The 26,861-nt window shown below is 37.9% G+C and overlaps 1 protein-coding gene across 14 annotated transcripts in view; it reads left to right on the forward strand.

Moving 5' to 3' along the window:
* Window positions 1–26,861, forward strand: part of OSBPL3 (oxysterol binding protein like 3) — an 89,564-nt gene that overhangs the window by 39,483 nt on the left and 23,220 nt on the right. For 10 of the 14 annotated variants that reach the window (XM_055707196.1, XM_055707191.1, XM_055707195.1 and 7 more), the window contains 11 exons: window positions 4,001–4,244; window positions 13,091–13,207; window positions 13,411–13,464; window positions 13,675–13,788; window positions 14,537–14,707; window positions 18,053–18,179; window positions 19,000–19,103; window positions 19,254–19,346; window positions 19,944–20,100; window positions 22,506–22,636; window positions 25,453–25,560. In XM_055707196.1, coding sequence (XP_055563171.1) covers window positions 4,152–4,244; window positions 13,091–13,207; window positions 13,411–13,464; window positions 13,675–13,788; window positions 14,537–14,707; window positions 18,053–18,179; window positions 19,000–19,103; window positions 19,254–19,346; window positions 19,944–20,100; window positions 22,506–22,636; window positions 25,453–25,560 — 1,269 coding nt within the window. In that variant the 5' untranslated portion in view covers window positions 4,001–4,151. Of the gene's footprint in view, window positions 1–4,000; window positions 4,245–13,090; window positions 13,208–13,410; window positions 13,500–13,674; window positions 13,789–14,536; window positions 14,708–18,052; window positions 18,180–18,999; window positions 19,104–19,253; window positions 19,347–19,943; window positions 20,101–22,505; window positions 22,637–25,452; window positions 25,561–26,861 lie in introns of those variants that run through there. The other 4 variants (XM_055707198.1, XM_055707200.1, XM_027814724.2 and 1 more) reach the window with 4 other exon arrangements.

A 26,861-nucleotide genomic window follows, 5' to 3' on the forward strand; every position in this document is an offset into this window, starting at 1 on the left:
TTGAATTATTTGCTCCAAGGGTTAGTGAAACAGCAGATACTTGCTTTGTTTCAGGGAAGTCTGACTAGACTTGACATTGAAGCATGTTCATCTTGGATGTCTTTCTTGGGATGTATTCTGCTGAATTGTGTCTGGTTTTTTGTTTGGGATTTTTACTTTCTGTACACTGGAACATACAGGATTTTCTGTCATCAAGTGGTGAACATTATACATGAAGAGTAATCCGGTGTTAAATGCGGTATGTTTGTCATTTGTCTAGCTTTTCTTCTTTCCTGCTCTGTCTGTCTCTCTCTTGATTAGAGGATTAGAAGAGTTTTGTTTGAACCAAATTTTCTTCTTTTGGGTCACTGAAATAGCATGATTTAATTACTCCAATAGCCTCCTTAAGGAATTGGGCTGGGTGGAACTAACTGTTTCTTTGCATCACGGACTACTTCAGAAGGTAGCACATGTCCACGGCAAATGAAAGCATCTGCTCCACAGAGATGGTGACTTGGTCGATGTCTAGGGACAGCACCTATCTGATGGAAGGCAGTTCTGAAATGCTTCCTGTTATTATTGTTAGTCTCCCTAAGCTGTTTGAACTTTTGCTTTCAAAGGTACTTTTAAGAACTTAGTTGTTTAAAACTATTTTATGTTTGGTTTTCTTCTGTAAAGAGAACAGCTAGCAGTGGGACCGTATTTGTGTGCTTTGTCCTTCAATAGTATGAATCTTATGGTAATTCAGGAACAGCAAATATCTGCCTTGAAAAGACATCTTCAATTGTTGTACGTGACGTATCTGTAGTCTATAAATAATTCTTTCCTTTTTCGAGTCTGATGAAACACTGTGATAGAATAAAGCTGACAATTTGAAGTGTAACAGAGAAATCCATGAAAGCAATAATTGGAAAAGACTATTGCTTTGTTTATCCAGGTGGACATGAGTGAATGTAATTTAATAGTTTAATAATAGCTACAGAGCAAAGGTTTCAGCACGGATTCTGTTTTAATTCTGTGAAAGTCACTCAATGTTGCTTGCAACTCTGACTTGGATTGTGCAGTCCTGTGCTTGCTGTGTGCATGTGACTCTCATCAGGCTTTCTGTTCTATCCACAAGACTACAGTTAAAGAATGAGATGTATGCTTCCAGTTTTGCTGTTCTTTCATTGCTGAATCAGCAGCTCTGAAGCAGCTGTTACAGCTTTATTTTTCTTACAGAGCTGTAACAAAAATAATTGCATAATGTTGATTTTATTTTTTTTACTGCAGTTTTCATTTTTTTTTCTTAATTTCTGCTTTTTTGTGAGATATGGAAAAACTTGGATTTTGCTGTAAGCTTATTGCTTTGAGAGTTGTGAGAGATGAATTGTTGATACTGAGAGGCTGCTTTGAACCCATGCAATTTTAAAGGTTTAAGGACAGCTCGGGATGGTACTTTTTTTTTAAAAAAATAGGTCTTCCTATTCTACGTATTATATTTTTACATTGGCTTTAATTGATGTAGAATAGTAAGTCTCTTAGTAACTGGTGATAAGTAGAGATAAGTGCTGTTTATAGGTTTAGGATGTAGTAGCTATAAATATTTGACACTCATTTATTCTTAGTTCTTTAAAATGCACCTGGCGAGGTCATTTGCAAAAGTACTTTTGGCCTACTTCTACTGCTGTTGACTTGATAGCAAAGAATTAGGCTAATACTTAGCATTTGTGAAAATTCCTGTCCTAAATTTATTTGGATTCGCCTCAGCCTCACACCTTTGATTTGGCTTTTTGGAGTAGACCAAAGTGGCTTAGTGTGCTCCAGTGAAAGGTGGGAATAAACAGCTCTGAGGCCATCCTGTGGCATGGCGGGGAGCAAAACGTATGGAACCTGAAGCAGTTATATGGCTTCTTTTTATGTTACAGTCCATGAGACCTCCATTTTTTTCAGTTATCTGACACTTCCAGGACATCACAACATTGTGCTGTGTGTTCAAACAGGCAAAGAGTATTGTATAACTTAAATCGAATGTGTCCTGGGGATGTATTTGCAAGGTACTGGTGACAGCAAGTTTTGCTGCAAATTAGAGCCTGTTTCTTGCTGTGAACTCTGCCAATCTTGGCCAAAATGCCAGACAGCCACTGGTGAAAGCCAAGTGGTAAAATGCTTATTTTGAACATGGAGCGATGAGGAGGACAGGTGGTTATCTGAGCAAACAGTGTGCCAAAAAAGTAAGGCACTTGCTACGTGGTACTATTAAGAGGGTATGTGAATGATGAGTTTGCAAGAAGAGTGTGTTTCTGTTCCTGTTGTGAATATTTGACCTCTGCTTGTTAATAAAGATTTTATCATTAAATTCTTTTACTAAATACAGTTTGAAACTAAGTAAGAAAGTTATACTTCATACTTACTCCACAGTTAAAAACTTGCATGAAGTCAGATAAATTTAAACCTTTTAAAAGTGCTAGTCCTTAATGAAACGCCACTCAAATTTATCTTCTGCATAGGAAGCAACTACACCTTCTCCAAAAGGCACTACTCCTAATCTCAGTAGTAATTTCAGTTGAAACCCACGCCCAAGGCCCTGTTCAGACCTTGCCATCACATTGCTGTACTGTTCTGGCTTGCTTCTGCTCTCACACTGCTTGTTGGCGCTGTACCTGTCTGGTGTTCCCTGGACACAACGGCCAGCCTGCCTTACCAGTGAAAGAGCCCCAGCGAAGCTTGCTTTCTCACCTGGCTTTTGGAGACCAGGGCTGTTCATTACTGTTGCTGAGCATAGATTTGCTCTGGGGGTAATTAAGTAGTAGGGAGAGAGGTTTTCTGCAACATAGTCTTGTTTTCATCTTAAATATAGCACCTGGTTTTATTTGGGGTTGTTGGTGTTTTTTTTTTGTTTGTGGGTGTTGGTTTATTTGTTTGTTTTAAAGGAAAATTAATTCTTCAAATACACAAAGTGTACTAGGGATTTGAAAATTCTGCTTCTCAGAATAGGTTTTTAAGCCTCTTCAAGAAAAAAATGAATGGCAGACTTCCATAACCAGTGATCCCAGTTCAGGACTGTGAGGGGATTGTTAAGTAGCGCCTCCCTGGTTTGGCAATGAAATCTCTCTTCTCCTTGTGAAAAATTGCGTATCTTCCTCAGTGCAAACTGAGGAATTGCACTCTTCCTAATGTGAAAATTTTTTTTCCCTGAGACAATAAAATCTGAAGTGATACACAATTTATAAACCTTTTTCACCACCACAAGTTTTGGAAAGCATCACCCTTTTGTTATGCCCTCTGGTTTTTAAAAAAATATGCAGTTACCATGACAACTCTTACCCACACTGGAAATCCATTATTTGGAGTTTCTGGCATGGGTTTTATTTGCATATGCTACAAACAGCACTGTTATTAAACAGACTGCTAATTACTCTTCCAGTCCCAGACTGAGACAACTAATGTGACGATAGTTACAATTTTGTGATTCCAGGTAAGAGTGCTCATGCACAGCTCTATATAGCTGAATTTGCACACTCACAGCTTTTATTTATTGCTTTTTTTATAGAGAGAAGTTTCTTTTTTTTTTTCCTTACAACCTGAAGCCATGCTTACTTGTTTAAATTATCAAGCAACTGGGAAACAGAGGTGGTTTTTTGATTACTCACCATCCTTTTTGGGAGACATTTTATTGGATGCTTTCTTCACATGTTGAGGCTGTTTTGTTCCATTTTATATACAAATTTATTATACCCTATTTGTGTCTTTATTAATGTTTTTTAAATGAATTTAAATCTTTAAAAATAAGCTTCATACTGTACTTTGTCCTCTTAATAAATAGTGACAATTAAAGCATGCGTTTAGGATCCAAAATTCATGTTGTTCTTGTTTGAGACTTGAAAATTTGTCTTAAAGTGATTGTTGAATTAATTTCTCATAATGTACAGTAATGCAGTCAGCTTGTATTACCAAAGGCTTTATTATGATTCATGCTACAGGAGGGCAGTAAGAGATGGCATCTGATAACTTGGCTTTTGGGATTTTTTTCCCCCTTTAGGAATTTCCATGGGATGCAGGTCATGCCACGGGACTGCATTTGGGTAAAGAATGAATTCTGCATTTCCCTGGGGAGTCTTCCAACACTTTTTCTAAATTACCTTTTAATGGTTGTTCTAAGGGAGCTTGTTTGAAATAAATGGTATTGGATCATGAGCGAAGAAAAAAGCTTTGGTGTATCCCAGAAAATGTTGTCTCCTTCAAGAAGTACTAGCAGCTGCTCTTCCAAGCAAGGAAGTCGACAGGTAACGCAAACTTTTTCAACCAAACTGAAAGCATTACTAGGATTGGCTGTTACTTTTGCTTTTGAATATTGGTGAATCTCTTAAACTCTGTTTTCCTATTGCTTACTTGTTTTGTTTCATCACTTCATTTTCCTTACTCTGTTTTCGTTTTTTGTTGGTAGCAGCATCTTGTTTTGAGTCAAATGCAGTAAATAGATGTTACTGAATAGCAGACACTTGTAAAACTGGAATGCTAACAGTGAATTTGATTTTCTATCACACTGTATGTATGGTGCTTTTATAGTGAAATATTGCTGCTGTAGCTGCTTGGTCTTAGTGGTTTGGTCCTGAAATCCCATCTCTTCCCTGTAATATACCACTTTTGTGGTAGAATATTGTGTAACTGCTCTGCTTATTTCAAGTTTCCAGGGAAAGGTGTGTGTGCATGTGTGAAAGAGAACTCATTTGTCTGAAGCGTGACACAGGGCCTCTGACAACAAAAAAGCGTCTGTGAGTCCCTGTGTGTGCTGGTTGTTGCTGTGGAACCGTAGTTATGAAAGTATGTGTGTAACGTGATGCATCTGGGTGCCTAATGCAAAGGATGGTTTGTTTTCTGCAGAGGCGATGCTATTCTTTAAACCTTACCATTTTGAAAGACAAGTCTACGAGTGAGTGCACCTGACAAGTGAGACTGCTGAGGATGGCTTTTGTTTGTGGGCAAGAAGCATTGACCTGCAGCTGTAGTGAGAATTAAGCTTAAACACACTCAATCCATGCTTGTAAAATCATGAGCAATATGCTCAACAGAAACTTCTATTAAGCCAGTATTTGTGAAAATAGAGGTATTGAAGCTGCCTCTGGTTGAAATTTTAATCAGAATTGAGCATCCCAGTCCCCCAAAAGCTTTGGAGACCTCAGATGTGTTTGGAAACAGCACCTGCTTTTCTGGCTCTGTACATACAATTCACAAGGCAGACAAATCTCTGAACAATTTATGACTTTAAAAGCACTGTGCTTGTAAGAAATGTTGTGTGTTTCTACTATACTGAGCAAAGAAATCCTTGCTTTCTGGATGTCTTGTTTTCCTGTAACATTATTTTTCAGATCCTTTTTAAAGGTATGAGATTACCTTTAAAAAGTATAATTTAAAGCATTTGGTATTGTCTGTTTCAATAGTTCATGTCTATCAAGTGTTATCATGTAATATTTAAATAATAAGATTTGCATGAGCATGACTAAATCCACTGGTGTGTTACACAGCCAGTACAAGCAACCTTACTTAAGCAGAAGCAATTTCTGCAAGAACCTCACTTACTGCCATTTAACACAATCAAATCTATTGGCTAGCTCAGGCTTTTGATACTATTCTTAGCAGGTCCCATTTCTTATCCATTTTGTTCTCACCTGCTCTCCTTGGAGAAAAGGAATAATTCAGTAAGGTTTAATGTCACCTTGTCAATCCACAATTTTTTAGGTTTTGATCCTTGTACAAAAATGCAAGGTGTACCTGACCAAGGTGAGAGGTGCAACTTGGTGTTCTGTTTGTATTCCTGGTACATCAGTGCTCATTCATTATAGTCGGGGAGATGGTAAATTGCCTCATATACCTAACAGGTCAAGCTAAGTGGAGATATCAAGTAGGTTGTTTCCCAGTGTATATTGAAGGGCGATAGAGATGATATTTCTTTGTGATTATACGCTGCATTGTGGTAAGTATCTCCACTTCATCAGTGTTTCAGTATTACTCTTTTCATGGTCAGTCTAATTACAATACCAAGAAAGCAACAGTATACTTTTGCATCTGGGGAACCTACATGGGTTGTCAGTCCATGGTTTTGGGTGGGTGGCCCACAGAAGTTGCAGAGATTGTGTGACTTGTATTGGGGAATGATCACTAAGCATGGCTAAAAGCTCTGCTTGCTTGCTTGTTTTTTCTATACAGTCTGAAAATTTACAAATATGTTTTTTCAGAAATTATTTGTGCTTTTTAAGGTTCTACTGGTCTTTCTGATCTTTTTAGTTTTAAATAGGCACGTCTAATATTTGTGAGTACTTCAACACTTTCTCTGTTTCCCTTTTTACCAAGTGCCATAACTTTCTAGCTTATCCTGTAACTGTTGTTTGCATCTGCTGAAATGGTCTAGAAGTCTTCCTTCAAAGTAGCAAAATTGAGAAAGAAAAAACCTGAAATGAATTCTAAATTACAGTTTCTTTCGTCATTGTCAGTGTTCATGTGCATGGCTGTGTATTGCTGTTCCTTCCTTAATTCCCTGACATTTTTGGTATTTTTCACATGGCTCTTGTTTCACACTGAAGTTGTCTTGCAGTTTATAGAACAAACTGTTTTGGTGGGGAAAACGAAGATTTAAATATGCTGTGCAGTATGCACTCTGGATATTTACTTGAAGATAACTTCTGTGGGTCACTTTCCTTTATGTCTCTTTATTTTTTAATTATAGTTTGTGATGATAGCATGTTTCCATGATCGTTTTGTTAGATACGCTCTTCTGTGCTGCAGGGGGGAAAGATGGACCTTTAGGTCTAAGAGACAGTACTCTGCAAGACTTACTGGCCTGGAGCACTGCATTACAGCAGTGCTTTGGGTGAGGAATGGGTATCTTCTCCTGGTGCCCGCTCCCCAAAAGGCTCTGGTCTTGGAGATTATAAAGATATTTACCTTGCTAGAAAGACCTTCTCTTCAGTGGTATAACCGTATAGTTTAGCATATATTATAAAATCTAAAATGTTAGTCTGAGCAGCGAGGATGTTGAGAACTTTCTTGTGTCCTGTCCCTTTGCTCCCTCCTTCCCACAGAGGATTTCTTGTCACACCTGATGAAGTAGCTTTGTTTATATCATTAATTACTTATCTCACTCAGACTCTTGTATTTGTAAATTGGAGCTTCACAGTCCATCCCTACTAATATCCACCTACTCAGGGCTGACAGGACTTGGGATGAGTGATGTCATTGTCTGAGATTTATTTAATTTGCCCCTTTTTGTCTGCTTTTTAGTTTAAATGATAGTACTTTAGGTGTTCTATTAAGAAAAAAGCAACATCTAAAATTATGTAAAACTGTTACAAAAAAAAAGTAATCAAAAACCTACGTGTGCAACGTACACCTCCAGCAGATAATTTTTTTTCCCCCCAAAGTCAGGATAGAAAGAGTACAGTATAACGCTGTTATTGATATTTTTTATGGGTAGTATCATGAAAGTTGAAATAATTTTGCCATATGCTGTGCAAATTAAGGAGTGACATGCTGTGATTTTGATATTCTTTCCTTTGTTTTCCAGCTCCATGGAGGCTTCTTGTTCCTCCTTCAAACACTTGCGCCTTGCTCAGGGACCCCTCAGAGCTAGGCTCATTGTTGTAGGATAACGAAATATCTGCCTTACAGGTGCTTTCCTCTGGTCTGACACAGCAGTACTTTTAACCTGATTAAGTGGAAAGAAATCTGGAAGAGCGCAGCGGGAAGAGACCTGGAGAGTTTTGCAGGGATTGAGTTGCCCAAAAAATAGTGGGATCTGACTTTTGACTGTCTCTGATTTCCTAGGCACAAACTCTGTTGCTGGTACACACTAGCACCACGTAGTAAGTGACCTGGGGTTGTGACATGGAGCCGCAGTAGTGCAGGGGTGCTGTGTTTGCTAATATTACGTGTCAGTGTGTTGCTGGTGTGAAGCGTCAGTCCCGTGACGCAGAAGATGGGGCACTGTGCTAGAAAGGAGTGTAACTTAAGCAGGGCTGCAGGGCTTGGAGGAGCCTGCTCCTTGTTCTGCTGCGCTTGGTGCCCCTTTTCTGTGAGAGGCAGCCCATTACAGAACTGAAGAGGTGTTACTCCTGTTCCACTCAGTTCACGTTCACCTTGAAGGCCCACGGCATAGGTGGAGGCTACTGCCGCTTCCCACCTTTCTGCTCATCTCTGCCCCTCTCCTTCAGCCACGGAAAGGGATCTCTTCCACAGAGCCACAACTCAAACTGTGTTTTGTGAGGAAGGAAAACTGGCGTTGATTTCCTTTAAATTTAAATTGGCCTGTCATCAAAAGAAGGTATATTGTGGTAGTATTTTTAAGTCTAATATGTTAACTAACTTTTAAAATAGATTCAGTAGGGAAAAGCTTTATGGCAGGAGAGCCACTTTAAATAAGCACGTTCTAAAAAAGAAAATTAAAGCATTTCTGCCAATTTTATGAACTGTAACAAATGCTTTAGTTGCAGCTGATGCCAGCCCTTACCCTCCACAAAGCAGATTTCTATTTTTGGCACTTTAAAATATTCAGTACAACTGACTGCATTTTACACTGGAAGAAAGTCTGGCACTGTCATCTGTTTTGTTCAGGGAGCTGAAACTGCAAGCATTGGCCTGAGCACCATTCACACTCATTACTTCATTCTTTCCTCTGAAATAATTTGCCTTGAGGAGCTGTATGGTACAGAACCTTGCAGAAAATGAGAAGGCTTTTATTTTATTAAACAAAGAAAATGACTGCAGTTACCTAATGACAGACTTATCTCTGAAGACCAAAGTGTATGGTTTTTTTCCCTCAGCCACAGAGCCGGTATAAGACAAGTAGCAACTACAGGGTGATGTCCTAGTGCTGATCTGAAACTGGACCTGAGAAAAGCAAGAATATGTTCCTCCTTCAGCCTTGAGTGAAATTTCTCCCTGGGCAGCAAATGCAGTGTTGATCATTTTGTGTAGATATTGGCCCATAATGATGCAAAATCTTTTGTAGTGTATGATATATGTTAAGATATGACCTATCTGGACATCAGGCTTATGCTGTAGTTGTTAATGCCATTCAGCTGAGAGTTTTTGGGGGTGTGGGGGGGTGGGGGAGTGTGTGTCTTGGGAGATGTGGTGGTGGGTTTTTTTAATTTACCACTGTGGTTTGGGATCTCTCTTTCAGTTCCCTGTTGTGGAATAAGAATCAGAAAAATGGAGCATAATCTCAATGCTTCCAGTAGCTTTCAGGAAATCCTGTTTGCTCCTCTGCTATTTCAAACATATGAGAACAGATGATAACTGACAAGCCTGATTCATTTGCCTTCATTTTAGAGAGTAAGCAGTTTTCTTCGCTTCTGCAGCTGCTCCCAGTAATAGCCAACTGATGCTTTTTCCTCATTAAATGAGGTGTCAAATCTCTTGCAAAACAAAATACTGCTCGAGATCCCATAGGGTCTGGGTCAAGAGCAAATGGATGCAAAACCAGTCACAGCAGCAGTATTCTGAAAAATGTGGGGGTTCAGGTGGGAAAGGTTGGGCTCTTCTGGAAGAGGAGCAGATGCTGTTAGTGCAGCATTACACCTTGCATGTATCCAGCAGGTCCCCAAACTGTTCATTCTCTGAGCTATTCCTTGCCTTTCTTTGGGTAACATAGTTGATTAAATAGTGTTGTGCTTTTAAAAGGGTTCCTTTTTAATTTTACTAAGCTACCTTTATGTAGTTTGCAATTGAAGTGTGAGGTTCCCAGGGCAGAAATCTGAGCAGGAGACTCGCCTTCACCACCTGAGCTTTGGCAGGCCATTGGTCTTGCTGATGGGAAGAAGTGCACCTACTTCAGCTTTTCTTCCCATTTTCACACTTCTTAATTGTGAAGGCACATTCCTGGCTGCCTCACTGACCTGAAGAACAGTGAGAAATGTGACTCTCCCACAGGAACATGGGAGACATCTTGGGTCTGGACTGCGGGAGAGGCCCAGACAAAATTTGAGTTGCAATGCAGGCCAGGATGTGCTTTTTTTATTTAAAGTTTGACAAAAGCTATTGATACCATGTATATTCCAAGTGGGTGTAATTGGCTGAGCTATTTCTCAGCTGCTTCATTTCTCTTCACCTCAAATGCCCAACGTAGCATAGGCCTGTCTCACTTCAGGAGCCATTTTCTTTCAAAGCTTATCCTTACAGATGGCTGGATCTGGATTCTTGTGTTTTTCTTGATTGTGCTCAAATTTCTGCTTGTCTCCTGCAAGCAGATGACTCTATCAATGATATATTGTGTTGAAGCTTAACAAATCTGTGAGAGCTTGATCCAAAGTTCAAGAAACTTGTTTCATTAGGTGTAACGCTAGGACATTGAACAGGATCTACTGTTCACTAGTCTTGACTGCTATCAGATTAATTCTCAGTGGAAAAGTTGTGTGTTTAGGGACTGCAGTTGAACAGATTTTGGTGAAGACAAGGGAAATACCTTGCTTGGTAATCAGGTAAAACAGCTTTTAAGCTCTTCTGGCTAATTTCAAAGAAGCACAAATGTAAATGCAACATTTTTCTTAATCTCACAGATGCTCCTATTGGTTCTTAATTAGCATTATCTCTCACTAGTTCCATTAGGTTTCTCTTTTTTAAAAATGTTTACCTTTATCCAAGTCTCCTGTTTGAAATCGGCTAATGTCAAGATTATTTTTTATATTGGCTCATTTAGTAGATCGTAATTTTCTTAGGCGATTAGATTTTATCCACCCCTGGACGTTTAAGCAGCAGTAAGTTCAGCTGTTAGTTTATGTAAATTGTAGCATTACACTGTGTGTCATTATATTTAAAAAGGCTGCTCTCTGCTATTATAACAGTCCCAATTCTTGTGATTACATAAGAGTAATAAATAATCTTTAATGGGAAAAAGAAATCCAAGACCACTAGTGAAAGCATTTAGTGGCCTAATATTCACATTGATGGTAAAAGAGGTGGTGGAACATCATTTATCGTTGGCTTTCAAGGCTGCAGACTGGAAGGTTCTTTTAAAAAAAAAAAGGGGGGGGGGGGGGGGGGAAGTCCTTAATTGTGGAGGCTTAGAGCTGCCTTCATGCTTGAATAGCTGTCAAACTGCAGCTAGCAAGCTCTGGCTAGCTGTCCTTCCACGCGCACAGGCTGACTCTGCTTTGTTCTCTGCCAGCTTCACCCTGTGAGAGGCCAGTGCTGTGGCTCTCTGGTGCTGGGCTGATGTGCTGGAGACAGCCCAGGAGGCCTTCTGCTCTCCCTTCAGCCCGCGAGCTCACGATATCCATGAGTAACTTCTCTGTTCCCTGATCTGGCATCATAGTAATTTACCCCAAATCAGGAAAGGGTTCATGATTATTGAGAATTTTAAGTGAGTCTCGAAGTAGTGAAAGTAAAAAAAAATAATGAATATGGAGTGTAACTTCCATTTTCAATATGGAAGTTGATTTCATGATCATTGGTTAGAAATAATGATATCTAAGTAGCTGTCAAAATACCTCTTAGACTGGAGGGAGTAAAGAAGCTATTTGTTACAAAACCGACAAGGATAAACCCCAAACTTGTCGGAGCATAAAATGAAATGTGTGCCATGATAACAATTTTGAAAACTGCAGTTTTCACTTACCTTCAGGTAGTAGAACATCATTGGGTGGTCTGTAGGATGTTTGAGTGACAGGAGCTGCTCAGCCCCACATTCCTGCTGCATGCAGCCTGTTGTGTGGTGAGTGCTGGCAGAGTGAACTCAAACCAAGAAAGCAGAGCAGCTTTCCAGTTTGTTCCGTAAAGTGCAGTGCACAGAAAATAATAAGAAAATAGCGGAGTGTCACCAGTAATGTGGTAGAATAAAAGATCGCATTCCTTAAGCTGTTTAAAGAATGTCTTTTCGAAGATGGTTTGCCACTATGCCTTGTTGCTCAAGTAATGAGCATGCTACCTCACATATTTTTTTTTTCTAGGCTTCTAGGGCTGAATTTTTAAGGATTCAGGAGATGGATAAATGAACACAGCTAGCTCTTGTTGATTTTTGCTTAATTTTTGTTTTAAAGGTTGGGTGTTTTTTTTTTGTTTTTTTTTAGTCAGTCACTTCTTGGGAATGCTTCCCTACGTGTCTTACAGGCAGGACCACAAGTACTTACTTACCTATCAGGTTTGGCCAAAGTGTTTCATACTGGTCCTTTTTCGTCGTTAAATTCTATGTTAAAGTATTCTCTGCCTTTTTCAGATACATGGGGATGGTACTAGCACATGCCATTTCCTGTCAGTTGTTCATAATTCTAATCTATGATATCCTGTGGTAGCTGGCAATAAATAATTCGTGAGATCTCTGATCAGAAATCTTGAAACTCATGTTACATTGTCATCAGCGTTTGTTCCATAAATACAAACTGTAACAATACTATGAGATTTATTCTCTTCTCTGTTATGTTGCTGCAATGTGTTTCATTTAAGAGCTCCTGATGGCAAAAAAAGAGAGACCTTCTTTTAATTAGAGGTGTATCTGCTGAAGGTTTTTTTTTATTTTTCTTGTACTCTCCCTTTATGTCATCTTCCTCATAGTACTTGAGTTACTTCCCTGGCTTTTTCATTTGTTTTTATTTTATTCTATTATCTTTACTGAAGTAAAGGGAGGCTGCAGTTCACACCAAACACACAACATTGAGTTAATGAATATGGGAAAAAGTTTTACAGAAAAGGTCTTCATTTTCAGTGTCTTACTTCTGTTTCATAACCTATAAAACATATCCTTTTAGCACAGGCTGTTTCTGCCTGTGATGGCAGAAGGGTTTTCATTGTTTGGTTTGGGTTTGTTTTTTTTTTTTTCATTAAATAGTGACTAGGCTGTGGCTATACACTGTGTCTATGTATGAACAGAAAAATACACATGAAATTCTGGTAAGCACGTACACTCAATGAAAGATGGTGTCAGAAGAATAGTGTTTTGTTTACTTTGTATAGTTTCTGTCAAAATAAAAAAGGATCTTGTCTCTTGGAAGATACACAAGTAAAGATTGATCTAAGGTTAGATTTCAGGATAATTTTGGGTTTTTAACTTACAGCCTTCTTCCTGTTTAATCTCTTTTAATTCTCTTTCAATTCTGTTCTTTGGAAGAAATAAGATCTACGTGTGGGTTTTCTGTTTGAGCAGGACAGCTGGGAAATTGTAGAAGGACTCCGGGGAGCAATGAATTGTACCCAGGAGCCACAGAAGCAGGAGGGCTGCTTGCTGAAAAAGAGGAAATGGCCTTTGAAGGGCTGGCATAAGGTAGGAAAGGAACGTGTATGTGGAAGCCTGATGCCGTGTGACTGGGACTTACTTGGTGGGGTTTTGTGGCAAAAAGGTTGCTTAAGAGCAGATAAAGTATTCTCCAAAGAAATACAGGTGTGGGTGGTTGTGTGGGTTTTTTGTTTGGTTTTTTTTTTGGGGTGGGTTTTTTTGGTTTTAATTCTCTACATTTTTGGTTACAGAGATATTTCTTTTTGGACAGAGGGATTTTGAAGTATTCTAAATGCCAAGCTGATGTAAGTGATCTGAACACCCTTAAGGCCATTATAAGGTAACAACACTATTTTATCCAAAGTAACAGTAATTCCATATTGTTGGCAATGGGAAGTAAAGTTTCAGCCATTCTAAACAGTTGGAGAGGGGGAAATGATGGTTTCGGCAGGTAATGTCTATCCTTTTGCTTTATTCTGGAGTGATTGTATTCTTTTTACTTTTTTTTTTTGCAGATAGAGAGAGGGAAGCTTCATGGCTGTATTGATGTTGGACTTTCTGTAATGTCTGTAAAGAAATCAACAAAATGTATAGATTTGGATACAGAAGAGCAGATATACCATCTGAAGGTAGGTCTTCAAGTTTGTTATAACCTTGCTGCAAAAACGCCAACATTAGCTATGTATGGTGGACACATTTTTTTAATAGGTATGTGAGTTACACTAATAACTTACTTTTGTCTCAGCAGACTAGTTTATACTAGCTTGAGAGACCTTACTGTACTGTTCCAGAGTCAGTAACCCTGTTCTGAATAGAAACTTCAAAGATGCTTCATGTTTAGCAGCACTCCTTTCACCCAGCACTTTTTTCAGCAAAGAGTACGCACTTGTTGCACAAATGCTTTTCTTTTCAGTAGAGGTATCTTGATCTTTGTCTTATCTATTAGAAGTATTTTCCAGTCAGATCTGTAGATTTATCTATCCTTGTGAAATAAATTGTTTTAAAATACATCACCAAAATAAAATGTCTATTTGTGGTTAGTTAAACCTTGACTAAACCTTAAAAACGGCAATTTAGAAATTACAGATTATATGTGAGGGGTTTTTTATTTATGCTGAGGGTTTTTTCCATCTAGAAGTTGCTAAGTATTGTATTCTGCATTGGAAGTCATAACTATACTAATTGAAATTTCTATTTTTCTCATGTTATCTTAAGCTCAAACATTATGTATTTTAGTAAAAGCATCATTAGAAAACCTTTCCTGATATTTTGCCAGTAAAGGTCAGCCGGGCTAGCTATCTAATGAGCACAAAATACCTTCATTTCTTTGGTAGTCATTTTGAATGTGAATGTTAAAAAATCTGAAATTTTGTGTAGGTGAAATCTCAGGAGCTGTTTGATGAATGGGTAGCAAAACTTCGTCACCACAGAATGTACCGTCAGAACGAAATCTCCATGTTTCCTCATGATGTCAATAATCTTTTTTTCCCTGTGTCTACTACTGCGGACTCTGTCTCTGGTTTCTGTGATTCTACTCCGGGTAGAAAGGTAATAATTATGATTTATAAATAATGAGCTTTCATCAGGGATTACATTAGTCTGATTTGTCTTTATTAAGTGAAGAGCATAATGGAAGTTTGTGGTGGGGTTTAAGTTATGATCTAAAATGTCAAGAGGAAAATTATATTATTTATTGATTTACTCCTATGCAGTTTTCTCTATGATGCTGTTAAATTTTATAATAGCCTCTCATTGTTTACTCATTGCAGTAAATTATATCATCATGATCAGTTTTAAAACTGCATTATGAGTTAGAATCCTCATAATTTTTGAGACATGTATCATTATTTGTCTAATATGTGCTGGTGAAGATTAGTCTGGGTCACAGAAGAGCACTCAGCTAGATTTTTTTTTTTTCTTTAGCATTTTTTCATTTATCCTTTAGCTAATAAAACCTCTCCCCTTTTATATTAATGAATCTAACTACTTACCTGAGGATTATATAGGAATTATTCACCTGTGGCCACTATTTATATTTTTAACTGAGGTGGAAGCATTGTTCAAACCAATCCAAGGACCATGCTGTAGGTGGGAATGGGGTCTGGAGCGTATTTCCCTTTAGGCAAAGTCTGTGACTGTTAGTTTCAAACATGATTTGGCCAATGCTCAGACCAACACTGTAACTGGCCTCTTTGATGCAATCTTGTGTTCTGTGGCTGAACACAACCTCTGTGCCTTCAGCAGTCTGCACGTTGACTGACTGACTTTTAACCAAAGAAGGTCTTCTGCTCCCATTTAGAACCAGTGGCCTCTTCTGAGAATAGTGTCTTTTTTAGCAATACTGTGTTACTTACTATAACTGAAACAGCTCTATGCTTCTGTCGCCAGAGTGTCACCTAAAATCACCTCTTTGTTGCCCTCTCAGGTTTTCTTTTCCCTGGCCTATATTGCTGTATGATCTGAGTGGGCTTGTTCCCCAGTACCTGCAGTCCATCCCTTTGGGAGAATTATCCTGTAACTGAATATTAATTTTACTAAACACAAACATGTGCCTGAACAGCTTTTTGCTCGTGGTCGAGAGGGAGGGGTTCTGTGTGAGTGAGTGGCTGAAAGAACAGTAGCTCACCCCACGGTACCAGGGCTGTTCTGAAGAGAGCTGTCTGCACGCTTTCGGTGGTGCCAGCACCTCTGTGGCTCTGACAGCCGGTTCTTCTGAGGCTGTCTGCAGAGAAATGGCAAATCTCCTGTGGCTGTTTAGTTCTTCTCTCCCAAAAACCAGAAGGGACAGAAGAGGAGAAGAATATTGAGGGCAAAAGTGGAATGTTGCAAAGCCAATGATACATCTATGCATGTGCTCTTAAAAAAAAAAAAAGTCAGGGGAAAAAAAATAATCCATGTGACCACCATATCTAAAATCTATGCTCACTGTCAGGAAACTAACCATTTCTTCCTTGGCATGAAAGGCTTTAATTCACTTCTAATTTATTAATCCAGATTTGCACTGCAAAGAAGCCCTACTTATTTTCATGTGAAAAATAGAAGGGGATAGTTCTTAAGCTGCAGTTAATCACCTTAGCTCTGCTGAAGCTAAATGGAATTTTGCCAATTTACACCAGCCAAGCTTGATGTTAGTTGATACCAATCCAGCGGTTGGGTTATTTTGAGAAAAACATATTGGGTGAGCTTTGCATTGCATTTTATTTGCTTTTAGAAACACCAGATTGGTTTTTACACCTGGTTTTTTGTTGTTGTTGGGAGGTAGGTGTATATATTTACATAAGTTTAGTTGGAATGCTTGGATTCTAAAGCTTAGCCATGCTAAGCAAAACTATGCTATCTGGAGCCACACGAACTCTTTCTTGCCTGTTCCCTGGCAATGCCTACTTCTTCCTTCCTGCTTATGCCCCTTGCGTATATGAGTTCTGGAAAAGTTGATTATATGAGGTAAGATTTCTGAAGACACAAATGTAGGATTTGTTCACATAACGCCAATACAATTGCTCATCTTTAAATTCAGTTTCATAGTGCTTTTAAAGGTGCTGGGATTATTATTTGGGTATATATATATAGATGACTAAAGTTCATATAGCTTTATGTAGAAATAAAACAGCTGAACTGCATAGATTAATTTAAAAATAAGTAAGTGTGCCTACTGATGCCTACTACTATTGCATGCTGGCTATATAAATTGACAGTACTGAATGATGCCATGTGGCTAATGCATTCTATTTTATTCTGCAACTCAAATTGGAGCTTATGTTGTAAATTTAAAAAGACCAACTAAGAAAATTGCAGCTGACAGAGATGTAGATGATGTTTCCTATGAACAGATTTAAAACTAGTACTACCTGAGGTTTTTATATAGGGTGAGCAGGAAGTAACAAAGTTTGTGAAGTGTATGCTTCAGAGAAGAGCCAAACAATTCAGTCAGCTTTTCTCATAACCAGTAAAGTGGCCATGTAATGGCACTTAAGATGAAACATTTTAAAACTGATATTAAACAAGATGATGACAAATCACATAATTTGTGCAACTTCCTGACATAGATATTATTAAAGATGAAAGGTTGAGTGAGATCTAGAAATAATTATGCATTTGGATAGCTATTATTTGTAGTCACGTTAGCGAAGAAAACTGCATTATAGGCCACAATCAGCTGGTAATAGCACTGGGTAGAGATTTCATCCTATTGGAAACTACTTCATTATCCTGCTCGAAAATACTTAATTATCCTGCTCAGTTAGCTCTTACACAGAATTTCAGCGTCTCTTGAAGCATCTGATAGTGGGCACTGCTGAAAATGAGAAAAGTTTGAAAATGGTTACCGAGTTGTTGTAAAAGGGTAGTAAATAATGCAGATGAGGTGTACATTCACACATGTATTAAGGCCTGTCAAGTCAAAACCATGGTGAAGTCATACAACTTTGAGTAAAATTTTTGAATAGGATGTAGTAGATCTTGCTTTCTTTACTGAAAGATAGCTTTAACAAATCTGTGCATGTGACATTTAAGTTACTTTTGGGGCTTCTTTGTGGAGCATGGGAAAGGAACACAATGTCCAGCTTTGGTTCTGTTTGGGTATGGTGCTTTAATTGTATTAAGTTGACTTGATTTATGCAGAACTTTTCCCTTCCTCAAAATTTAGTTTTCAGGAAATGTTTATGGTTCCTTTAGTATTTCTACTGCTTGCGGACAGCCGTTATGTTAGATATCCTGATGTTATGCTCAATGACTCTACACCTAGTCTAGTTCATACACTTTTTTTTCCTCTGTGTTATTGATGCCTTCAGTCTTTGTCCCTGATCATGGACCTCAGCTGTCAGTAGTCAAAATCTGTGCATACAACATGAAAATATTGTTTCTTAATGATTCACTTTTTCTTCCCTGGAACAGGCAGGCAGCTTGACCAAACAGAATTCGTTGTCAGCTGGAGTTAACTTGTCATTTTCCTTTTCAAGTAATGAGTCCAGGATTTCATCCTGGCTACAATCTTCTGAAGACATGGAAAAATGCTCAAGAGGTAATAATATTTGAAGGAAGTGGAAAGTAGCCTAGTATTTCCCTAGGGTTTTTTGACAAGAAGACTACTACACCTCTGAAACAGGAGGGAGGACAGGGGTGGTTGTTCATTAACTGGCTGCTCACTTGTTTTCAAAAGGAACGATGATTTTGAATGTGGGGATATCAGTTGTGGGCACCTCTTCAAGTAACCTATATATTTCAGTACATTTTTTTTTACATATGAACGTCACCTTCAGTAGTAAGATTTGAACTCTCATAAGCTGGGTATTCAAAAAGGGGAAGCATCCAAAACCTAGTCTTTTAAAAAACACTAAAACGCTCTGTTCTTCAAAGTCACCTTCTGCTTTCATGCTTTCCTAAGAGCATGAAGATCTTTCTCATGTTGGTAGTGTCTGTCTGATACTTACTTGGTAAAGTGCTACTACCAGTGAGCTTCAACTCTAATATAGAGGAGCTTCATCTCTAGCTCTGCGTGTACAATTCAGCCTTGATGCCTATGGAATTATTACCCTCACCATGAGGAGCTCTGACTAGTCCCAAACTGCAGTAATTATCACATTTTTCTCATTTTTCTGCAACCAACTAAGGTAAAATATCGTGATCATTACACAGACCATCTAGATGCATTTCGGTATTTTGAATTGGAACTTGAAGGTAGAAGGATACAAGCTTTTTATCCAGTCATCTAATAATGTTCTTTTAGTCAATGAATAACTTAAGCTAGCTACAATCAAAATAAGACTAACCTACAAAGGAAAAATACTTTCAGTGTGTCTGTTACCGTAGAGCAACTGAAAATATTCTCTTGTTCAAAACAGACCTCTCCAACTGTCACACATATTTACTGGAAATGAACCAGCTGTTACAGAGCATGGATGTTCTTCACAGGACATACTCAGCGCCTGCTATAAATGCCATGCAGGTTTGTTGTTTAAAAAAACAAAACAAAAATAGTTTTCCCTTGCAATTTCAAAAAAACCAACCCCAAATCCTAAAGGATCAATGTATTTCTTTGTAGCTCTATTAGTTTTATGGCAATCTGTATTATTTTTGTCCTATATGTTGTTACAAGGTTGGACCTTTTGAAAGCCCCAAGAAGGAAAAGAGAACACACAGGAGATGGCGATCCAGAGTTGTTGGGAAAGAGGGTAAAGGAATGTTACAGGTAACTTCAGTCCTTTCAGTGCCCATCTTTCTCCAAATCTTATTTATCGCTTCTTAGTATGACCAGTTAAGGAAATATTAATCCTCTCTAAGTAGTGTCCATTGCTAGATCACTTTAAGTGGTAATATATCAGACCAAACACGAATATGTTGCCATTGATACCTGCAGTAGGATCTTTGCTATTACCTTCAGGAGACTGGCCATGGTTTTTATCCATGTTTTCAATCTGCCTCTGATCTGAAGCATCGTGGTGTTGGGTTTTTTTTATCAGTACAGATTTTTTTCAAATTTTTCAGATAGTTTTGTACAAATTTGCATCCAGAGACCATGTGATTAAATATTTCTAAGTGGGGAAAAATAGTATAGCATATGCTATAGCTCTCAGTGGTCTGGTTTCTTGGAGCTTTGCCAAATCTCCAATTACAATATCTTGGGCAAAGTTATATTTATGGATTCATTTGCCAGATGTCATCCATTTCAAACCTATTGGTAACTGACAGTAGTTTTTCCATTTTTGATGTCTCCAGTGTGCAACCCATATGGTACAATATGATAAAATTTTATTTACAGTTTTTAAAAACATCACACTCCTTACAGGTGCCTTCAGTATTTTCTGCCCCTATGAGACTGCATGCTTCCAACCCGAACTTGTCTACAATAGATTTTGTAGAAGAGAAAAATTATTCCGATGGTTCTGAAACATCATCAGAATTTACTAAAATGCAAGAGGACTTATTTCACATTGCACATAAAGGTAAATGCAATTGTCTTTCATATGTGGTTTTATATCATCACAAGTTAAATAATGATGTGCCTTCTGAGAATGCTTCCTGTTTAATGTTTAGATAAAGCAGAAACCATCCTCCCTTCCATTAATTCCCCTGAGGAACTGCAAATGTTGAGTTCTTGAGTCATTTGAAAAAAGTGGCTTAATCATCATGTTTTTTTATTTTTTATTTAATAAAGGACAGCCCTTTGTTTTATGTGCTAAAACCCTAGATTGTTTGTTTTTTTTTTTTTTTTTGCCATAAGGTTAAAATCCTAAAATCAGTTGCTATAAACATAAGAGCAGATTACACTCTTTTGTGTTTGCATACATATGTGTGTATATGAGCACATACATGTTTGTATATTTGGTGTGCTTCACTGTATTTCAGAGTCAACATTTGTTGGTGATGCAAGGGGTTGCTATGGTAGTAACCTATTTTTAGTGAATACAGAAGAGTAAAATCATGTAAAGCAGCCAGAGGGGCAGCTTGACTAGAAATGTTTCTTCTCTCAGAATAATTTTTCATTGGCAGTGATTTGCTCCAACACCCTTGCACAAGAAACATTTTTATTGTTTAAATGGTTTTGGTGAGGAAGGCACTTCAGTATTTATACCTGAAAGACTTATGGAAGTATTGGCTTTGTTGCCTTTTGCACAGGATAATGGTTGATGTTATCAATAAGCATTCTTTGCTTGTTTTTCTCCTCTGGTGCTGATGTATCTTGATTCCATTACATAAGAAATGTATCTAAGTGGTAAACTTTATAAAGTCAATTTTAGTCGAAACTGATATATATTTTCCAAAAGGAGAAAAGACGTGGGGGCAAGGCACAGTTGGAAAAGTTGCTATTAAGCCAAGCAAAGAAATCACCTCCTCAAGATCATTACCTGAAATGTCCATGTCAGAAATTTTGGTTAGATTGACCCATGTGTTTGAGGGGACAACTGACTTGGTACCATTTAATACAGTATAATTTTATTAAGAGTGCAAAGAATTTTTTTCCAAAGTTGTTTTATACTACACCCCTTCCAAAAGAGGGTAACGAAGAAAACTTTTGCTTTAGCTTTTGAGTCAAACTAAATAAAATGTAAAATTAGTAATTTAGTATGTAATAATTCTTGAAATTTTAAGTTAGTATACAACTTATTAAATTGTATTTAAGGTCACTGAAGATTCTGGTCACGTCATTCTCATATGAAAGGCTAACAAAATTGATCATAGTGGATACATCTTCCTCCCCACCCTCTGTGATACTGTTAAAGATTTCTTCAAATAGGTTAAAGTATGAGAATTAGCTTTGGTAATGGTTTGCAGTGTTGAAATAAACCTTAAGGATATTTTCTTAGAAGAGTAAATAAGGTTACATCAAATACTTAATGAAGTGATGATGATTCCGGTTAATGCTGAGTGGATGATTAGAAGAGAGAGGTATCAGAGATTTCTTCTTTGCCCCTGTCACGCATCCATGCTCAGATTTTGTATCTCCATTTCCCTGTAAATGGATACATTTTTGCATTGGCAGTTCTCATGACTGTATTACAAGGCTTGATTAGACCCTCAAGAAATCCTCTCATTTTCAAGTTAGATCAATGTTGAAATTCTATATAAACAAATATTACTTGAATAATTTTTTATTTCTTGTGGTTAAAGAAAAGATTAGTCTTAAAAGTAAAAAAATAAGGAAAGTGCATTTCCCCTTTAAAAATCTAGCGATTTTAAAATCACATAATCTGTTGTCTGATTTAAATGTTTCAGGCTGGTAATACTGGCTCTGAAAGGAGTAGAAGTAGCATTGTAACTTGCACAACATTCAAGATCTGGCCTTTTGAGTCACTAAATCATCTAACAAGCTGAAATTTCCTTATCCCAAAAAGACATAACAAAACTCAACAACGCAGTTGACTTGCTTGTGGGGAAACTACTAACCCTATAGCTGTGGCACAGTATGTGTTATAGCTGCTTTTTTGATATTTTTTTTTTCTATTTCATTCTTTTTCTTCCCTGTCTTCTCCTCCCCCACTGGAATTCTTAAAGGAATGTGGAATAGAGTCATTACCATCTGAAGATTCATGCTAATTGGGGAACAAAAGCAAGTGAAGAGCAGATGTGGTTAGTTAGCTTTGTTGCCATCTGTCACAAATAATCAGAATAATTTTGACTGTGGCTAATATAGTCAATACAGTAGCATTCACCATAAACATTCCTTCTACTAAAAAAATCTACCCTATAACCTTGATTAATACTACTTGTTTTTAGTAACCCACCCTGGATCTCTTAACCTAAGTTCTTGTTTCTGTCACCATAAATGATGCTTCATTGAAGTTTTAGATAATTGGTATCTATACAACTGGTAGCTGGTTTTAACTCACGTTTTATGAAATGGTTCTAGTTTACTTCACCTTGAGGTCAGCTTTCAGCACCATATCTACAGAGAGAGAAAAGCTGAAGCAGATGCTGGAGCACGATGCATCCTCATCTCCATCTGCACAAATAGTTGGCTTGAAGAATGCCTTAACATCCGTAAGTGACATGCTGAAGTTCAGCAAGCTTCACTGTCATCAGATATTACTTCTAAATTTTATAGTAGTTAATTTCTGTTTATTTAGTGTCTGTTCTGTGCTAGAATTCGCAGTATTGAATCATAGTATGTTACTATGTATGCTGTTTTTCAAAGATTCTACTAAATGTTAAAGGTATTGTGAAATCACTGAAGTTTGATAGATTGATTGAGGTATGTAGTATAATCTGAATCATTTGATGCTAAGAATCAGAGGGCTGCTCTGTGACAATGAATCTACTTTCTCTCACTGTTTAATCCCTCAGTTCTGGTAGGTTGCACGTTTCCTTTTCCTTTTCTTTTCCTAAACAGCACTCAAGTATTCACTGTATGACTTGGCATGAAATGAAGGTGAGAGTGGCTGAAAGCACTCAGCTGCCCCTTCTAATGCACTGCAGCTTCATCATGCTGCACCAAAACACTGCAAAACAAATTCAAGTACAACTTGTTTATATTGACTTCCAACTTTAATTATCTCTTAGTCATCTAAAAGCAGCAATGGAGCTGTTAGGGCAGAGTTCTAAATGATGAAAGATTGTGCTCTTTAAAAAGGTGGGGTTTTTTTGGTTGGTGTGCTTTTTGTGATTGGTTGAGACCAGAACTTTCAGATTGGTGATGTTTGAATGTGTCAACCAAACAGTGATCTGATTTCATAGCAATGAGTGCCATCATTATCATGGTCTTAAAATTTCAGTGTTTGTTGCAAATTCCTATTGCAAAATCCAAACTCTCTGGCATTGGATGTGATATAGATAATCTTTGAATTATTTCAGTATGATAACTTCCCTTTGCTTTACAAAAGCTGCATATAGTTATAGTTTTATAGCGTATAATGTGCCTCCCTGCCTAGCCCTTTAGAGGCCGTGATGTCTTCATGGTATTTAGAGAAAGCTGAGACCTGTTGCATAATAACTATATATTCAGTTGCACTTCTTTGGTTTTGGCTTTCAGATGTTTCACTTCTGATATTTGAATAGGTGACTTTTATTTTTCCAGTGTTACATGCCTACCAATTTTATATCCAAAAATCTGTTTTAAGATATCTGAACTCAGTGAATACAGCTTAGCATAAATATTTTTTTCTGAGCAGTGAAATTCTGTTTTCTGTCTTCATCCTTTAAATATCTTTTGGAAGTCATGCTTTTAGGTCTTACCTGATACTTAATAAGCCTTTTGTAGCCCATCCAGAAGTCATCTGTGACCCTTGCCAGTTTCAGCAGAGGTTTACATCTGTGAGAGCTATTCTTAGCCTGCAGATCTGTAAAGCCATGATGCCAACAGAAATTTTCTCACCCTATACAGCAGAGATCTTGTAGGAGAAAGGAATAGGCTTCCTTTGAAGATGTATGGAAGCACAGATATGATAAACTTGGCATATTTCTAAGACTTCCTTGCAAGAGAGTCTGCGTTGATGACTTTGACAGTGTTTGTTGTTGTTCATTTCTGTTGTTTTCTGTACGTGAGGAACAAAAAAATCAGACTTTACAGGTTGAAAGCTATCAAACATAAGTCTGTTTTGCTCTCATAAGCCTGGCAGGGGAAGAAAAATAAACAGATTTAAAGCAGATAAACCACCACAAAATTAGCATCTCTGCCTCTGCTTCTCTCTCACTAAGATAGTACCCTTGACCTACACACAGTCTAAGAAAAGCACATACAGAATGGGGAAAAGTACAATATTTTTATTTTGGGTGGAGGAAGAAGACAAGAGAAGGAAGAAAACACTTTGTAGCAAACAATGCAAATTGGAAGATGCTATTACAGCAAAGCTGTGTAAATTCTTTTTTGCACTTACGTGATGTTGTGGGTATAACATAATGCTGTCCACTTGAACACTTGACACAGAAGTGATATATGCCTGTATGGCAAATTCAGACCACACATATGGAAAGCCGGAAATTACTTTCTCTTCTCCATTATCACTTCAAGCTTACTGTCTTTCCTGCCCTCAAGACTATTTCCAAAAAAAATTACTGTTGAAATTAGAAGCATTTGTGGGACAAAGTGAATGTGTAAACAGCAGGGTTCTCCACATCCTAGTATTGATTCAGATCACCAAAATGGGCAGTAAGTCTTCAATATTGTTCCAAAATTAGTAACCCAATCTTTTCTTTCAGGGATATTTTCGTTGCAGGCAGGGTTGCAATCTCTTCCTACAAGTCTACTCTAACTGACATCTGTCCATCAGATGCACCCAGCATGAGTAAATAACCTGTAACAAACATGAGTTTGCAGTAGAGGCTTTTTATTCTGATCATTGCCATTATAAGCTGAGAGGACACAGGTACCTGTCTGAATTTAAGTCTTGTTTCTCTGTCAGTGGAAGACATGGGGAACTGTCACTATACCAGGCTGATGGGAAATTCAGATGTTTTTGGATGTGGCAAGAGTAAGAAGTAATGTTGAGAGAGGCTAGGCTGGAGATAGGGATGAGGGAAGGGAGCTTGAAAAGAAAAAAGATGCACAAAATTCATTTATAACATTAAATTAGCTTGCAAAACTTAGTAACTTGAAATATCCCTGCCACCTTTGGCTTTTTTTCTCCATTTATGTGTCTTTTCCTTCATGCTGAACAAAAAATAGTTTAATTTGAGAGATAAGGAACAAGGTCTGGAGCATTTGTAAATAAATGATTTGCTGAACCAGTGAAAACTCATGTGGTGGTGGTGTTTTATACTGCACTTTAAATAATACTCTTTGCCCCTTTTTACACAATAAAGCCGTGTTCAAGTTAGTTGAGAGAACTTTATATCCCCGATATTTTTGTTAAATGTTCCAGGCAATAGCACAAAACACAGATCTTAAAGACCGGTTACGCAGAATACATGCCGAATCTATGATCCTTGATTCAGCATCTAATGCAAAATCAAGTCCAGATTTGGTGAAGGTGGGTATGGATTTCCTCTTTCAGTGATGTGTGTTCCTCAAGCCCCTACTTCTAGACAGTGCTGCATAGCTGCATTTTGTCCTGTTCTTTGTGTCTTCTGTATGGTGTACAGTGTTAGTAAAATGAGTCCACTGTCATGGCTATGAGTCATTTCTGGTGATGCATTGTGCAGCATTTGATTTCAGAGACTTCTCTTGTGAGCAGTTTTCCTGAGCACACTTCTAACTGCTTTTTGCTACTGGTTGCTGGTGTTCTCCCTCGCCTTCTGTCTGCTTCCCGTTCAGCATGAACAGAGCTGCTGCCTTGTTACCCTCATGCTACTGTTTCTCTCCTCGTTATTCCCTTGTTAACTTTCAAGTTCTGTAGCTCCTTGTTGCCTGTCTAAATATTGTTAGCCTGGAACACTGGCTACCAGTGTGGATCATGTGAGCTTTAGAACAACTATCAGACATTTCCATGAAAGGTTCAAAGAAATGAGATGTACCAGAGCCCTTCCAGCCATTTATTTTGGTTTGTGTGAAGCCAGGGAGTCTTCTGCAAATCCAGTTAGCCAGTTTGATATGTACTGATGTTCAGACAGTTTTTTTGGCTTGCTGCAGAATGCAGAATGTAGTGTATTTATAGGTCATAGGATCTAGGTGTTAATGGTGGTAGCGAGGGAAGCAAGAACTGTGTTATCTCTGATGGATTTTCCTAAACGTTAACTCATACGGAAACTTCTGCTGTGCTTGTAGTATAAGTCTTTCATTAAAACCTGAGTGGATGTAATGCTGAGTTATATATAATTTATTATTTCCTTTTATTTTTAAAGATAGTTTAGTCATTCCATCTGTTTCGGTAGAGCTGTGTTTTGATCATATTTAGCTGTTCTTTTTTTCTTTTTTAAGGTAGTTCATCATTCTAATGCTTTTTGCTTTTAGTCCCATGAGAATGTGAACCGCACTTAACTTGCTATCCAGACAAGCATTAATGCATTGGGTTTTAACTTCAGGAGTTCTTTATTTTCTTATTTAGTGGAGGTCCTTGCAATGACAATGGATTATTTCTGAAACTTGTTCTGTCTACTATATGCCCCCCCCTCCCAAAATAGCTTTCAAAAGGTCCTTTCACAAATTCCCTCTGGCATGGTTTGGGATGGAACTTAAGGATGAAATCACTTACACTGGAGAAGTTTCATTTTAGATTTGTCTGAGGACTGTGATGCAGTAATGCTGCTGTGAGGAAGACAGGGCCACTGCACAAAAATTGGCTGTAAATGATACATCAGTTGCTATGATAGACCTGAAAATTGAAGCAGTATA

Source organism: Falco cherrug, chromosome 4 (assembly GCF_023634085.1).
Source record: "Falco cherrug isolate bFalChe1 chromosome 4, bFalChe1.pri, whole genome shotgun sequence".
Lineage (NCBI taxonomy): Eukaryota > Metazoa > Chordata > Aves > Falconiformes > Falconidae > Falco > Falco cherrug.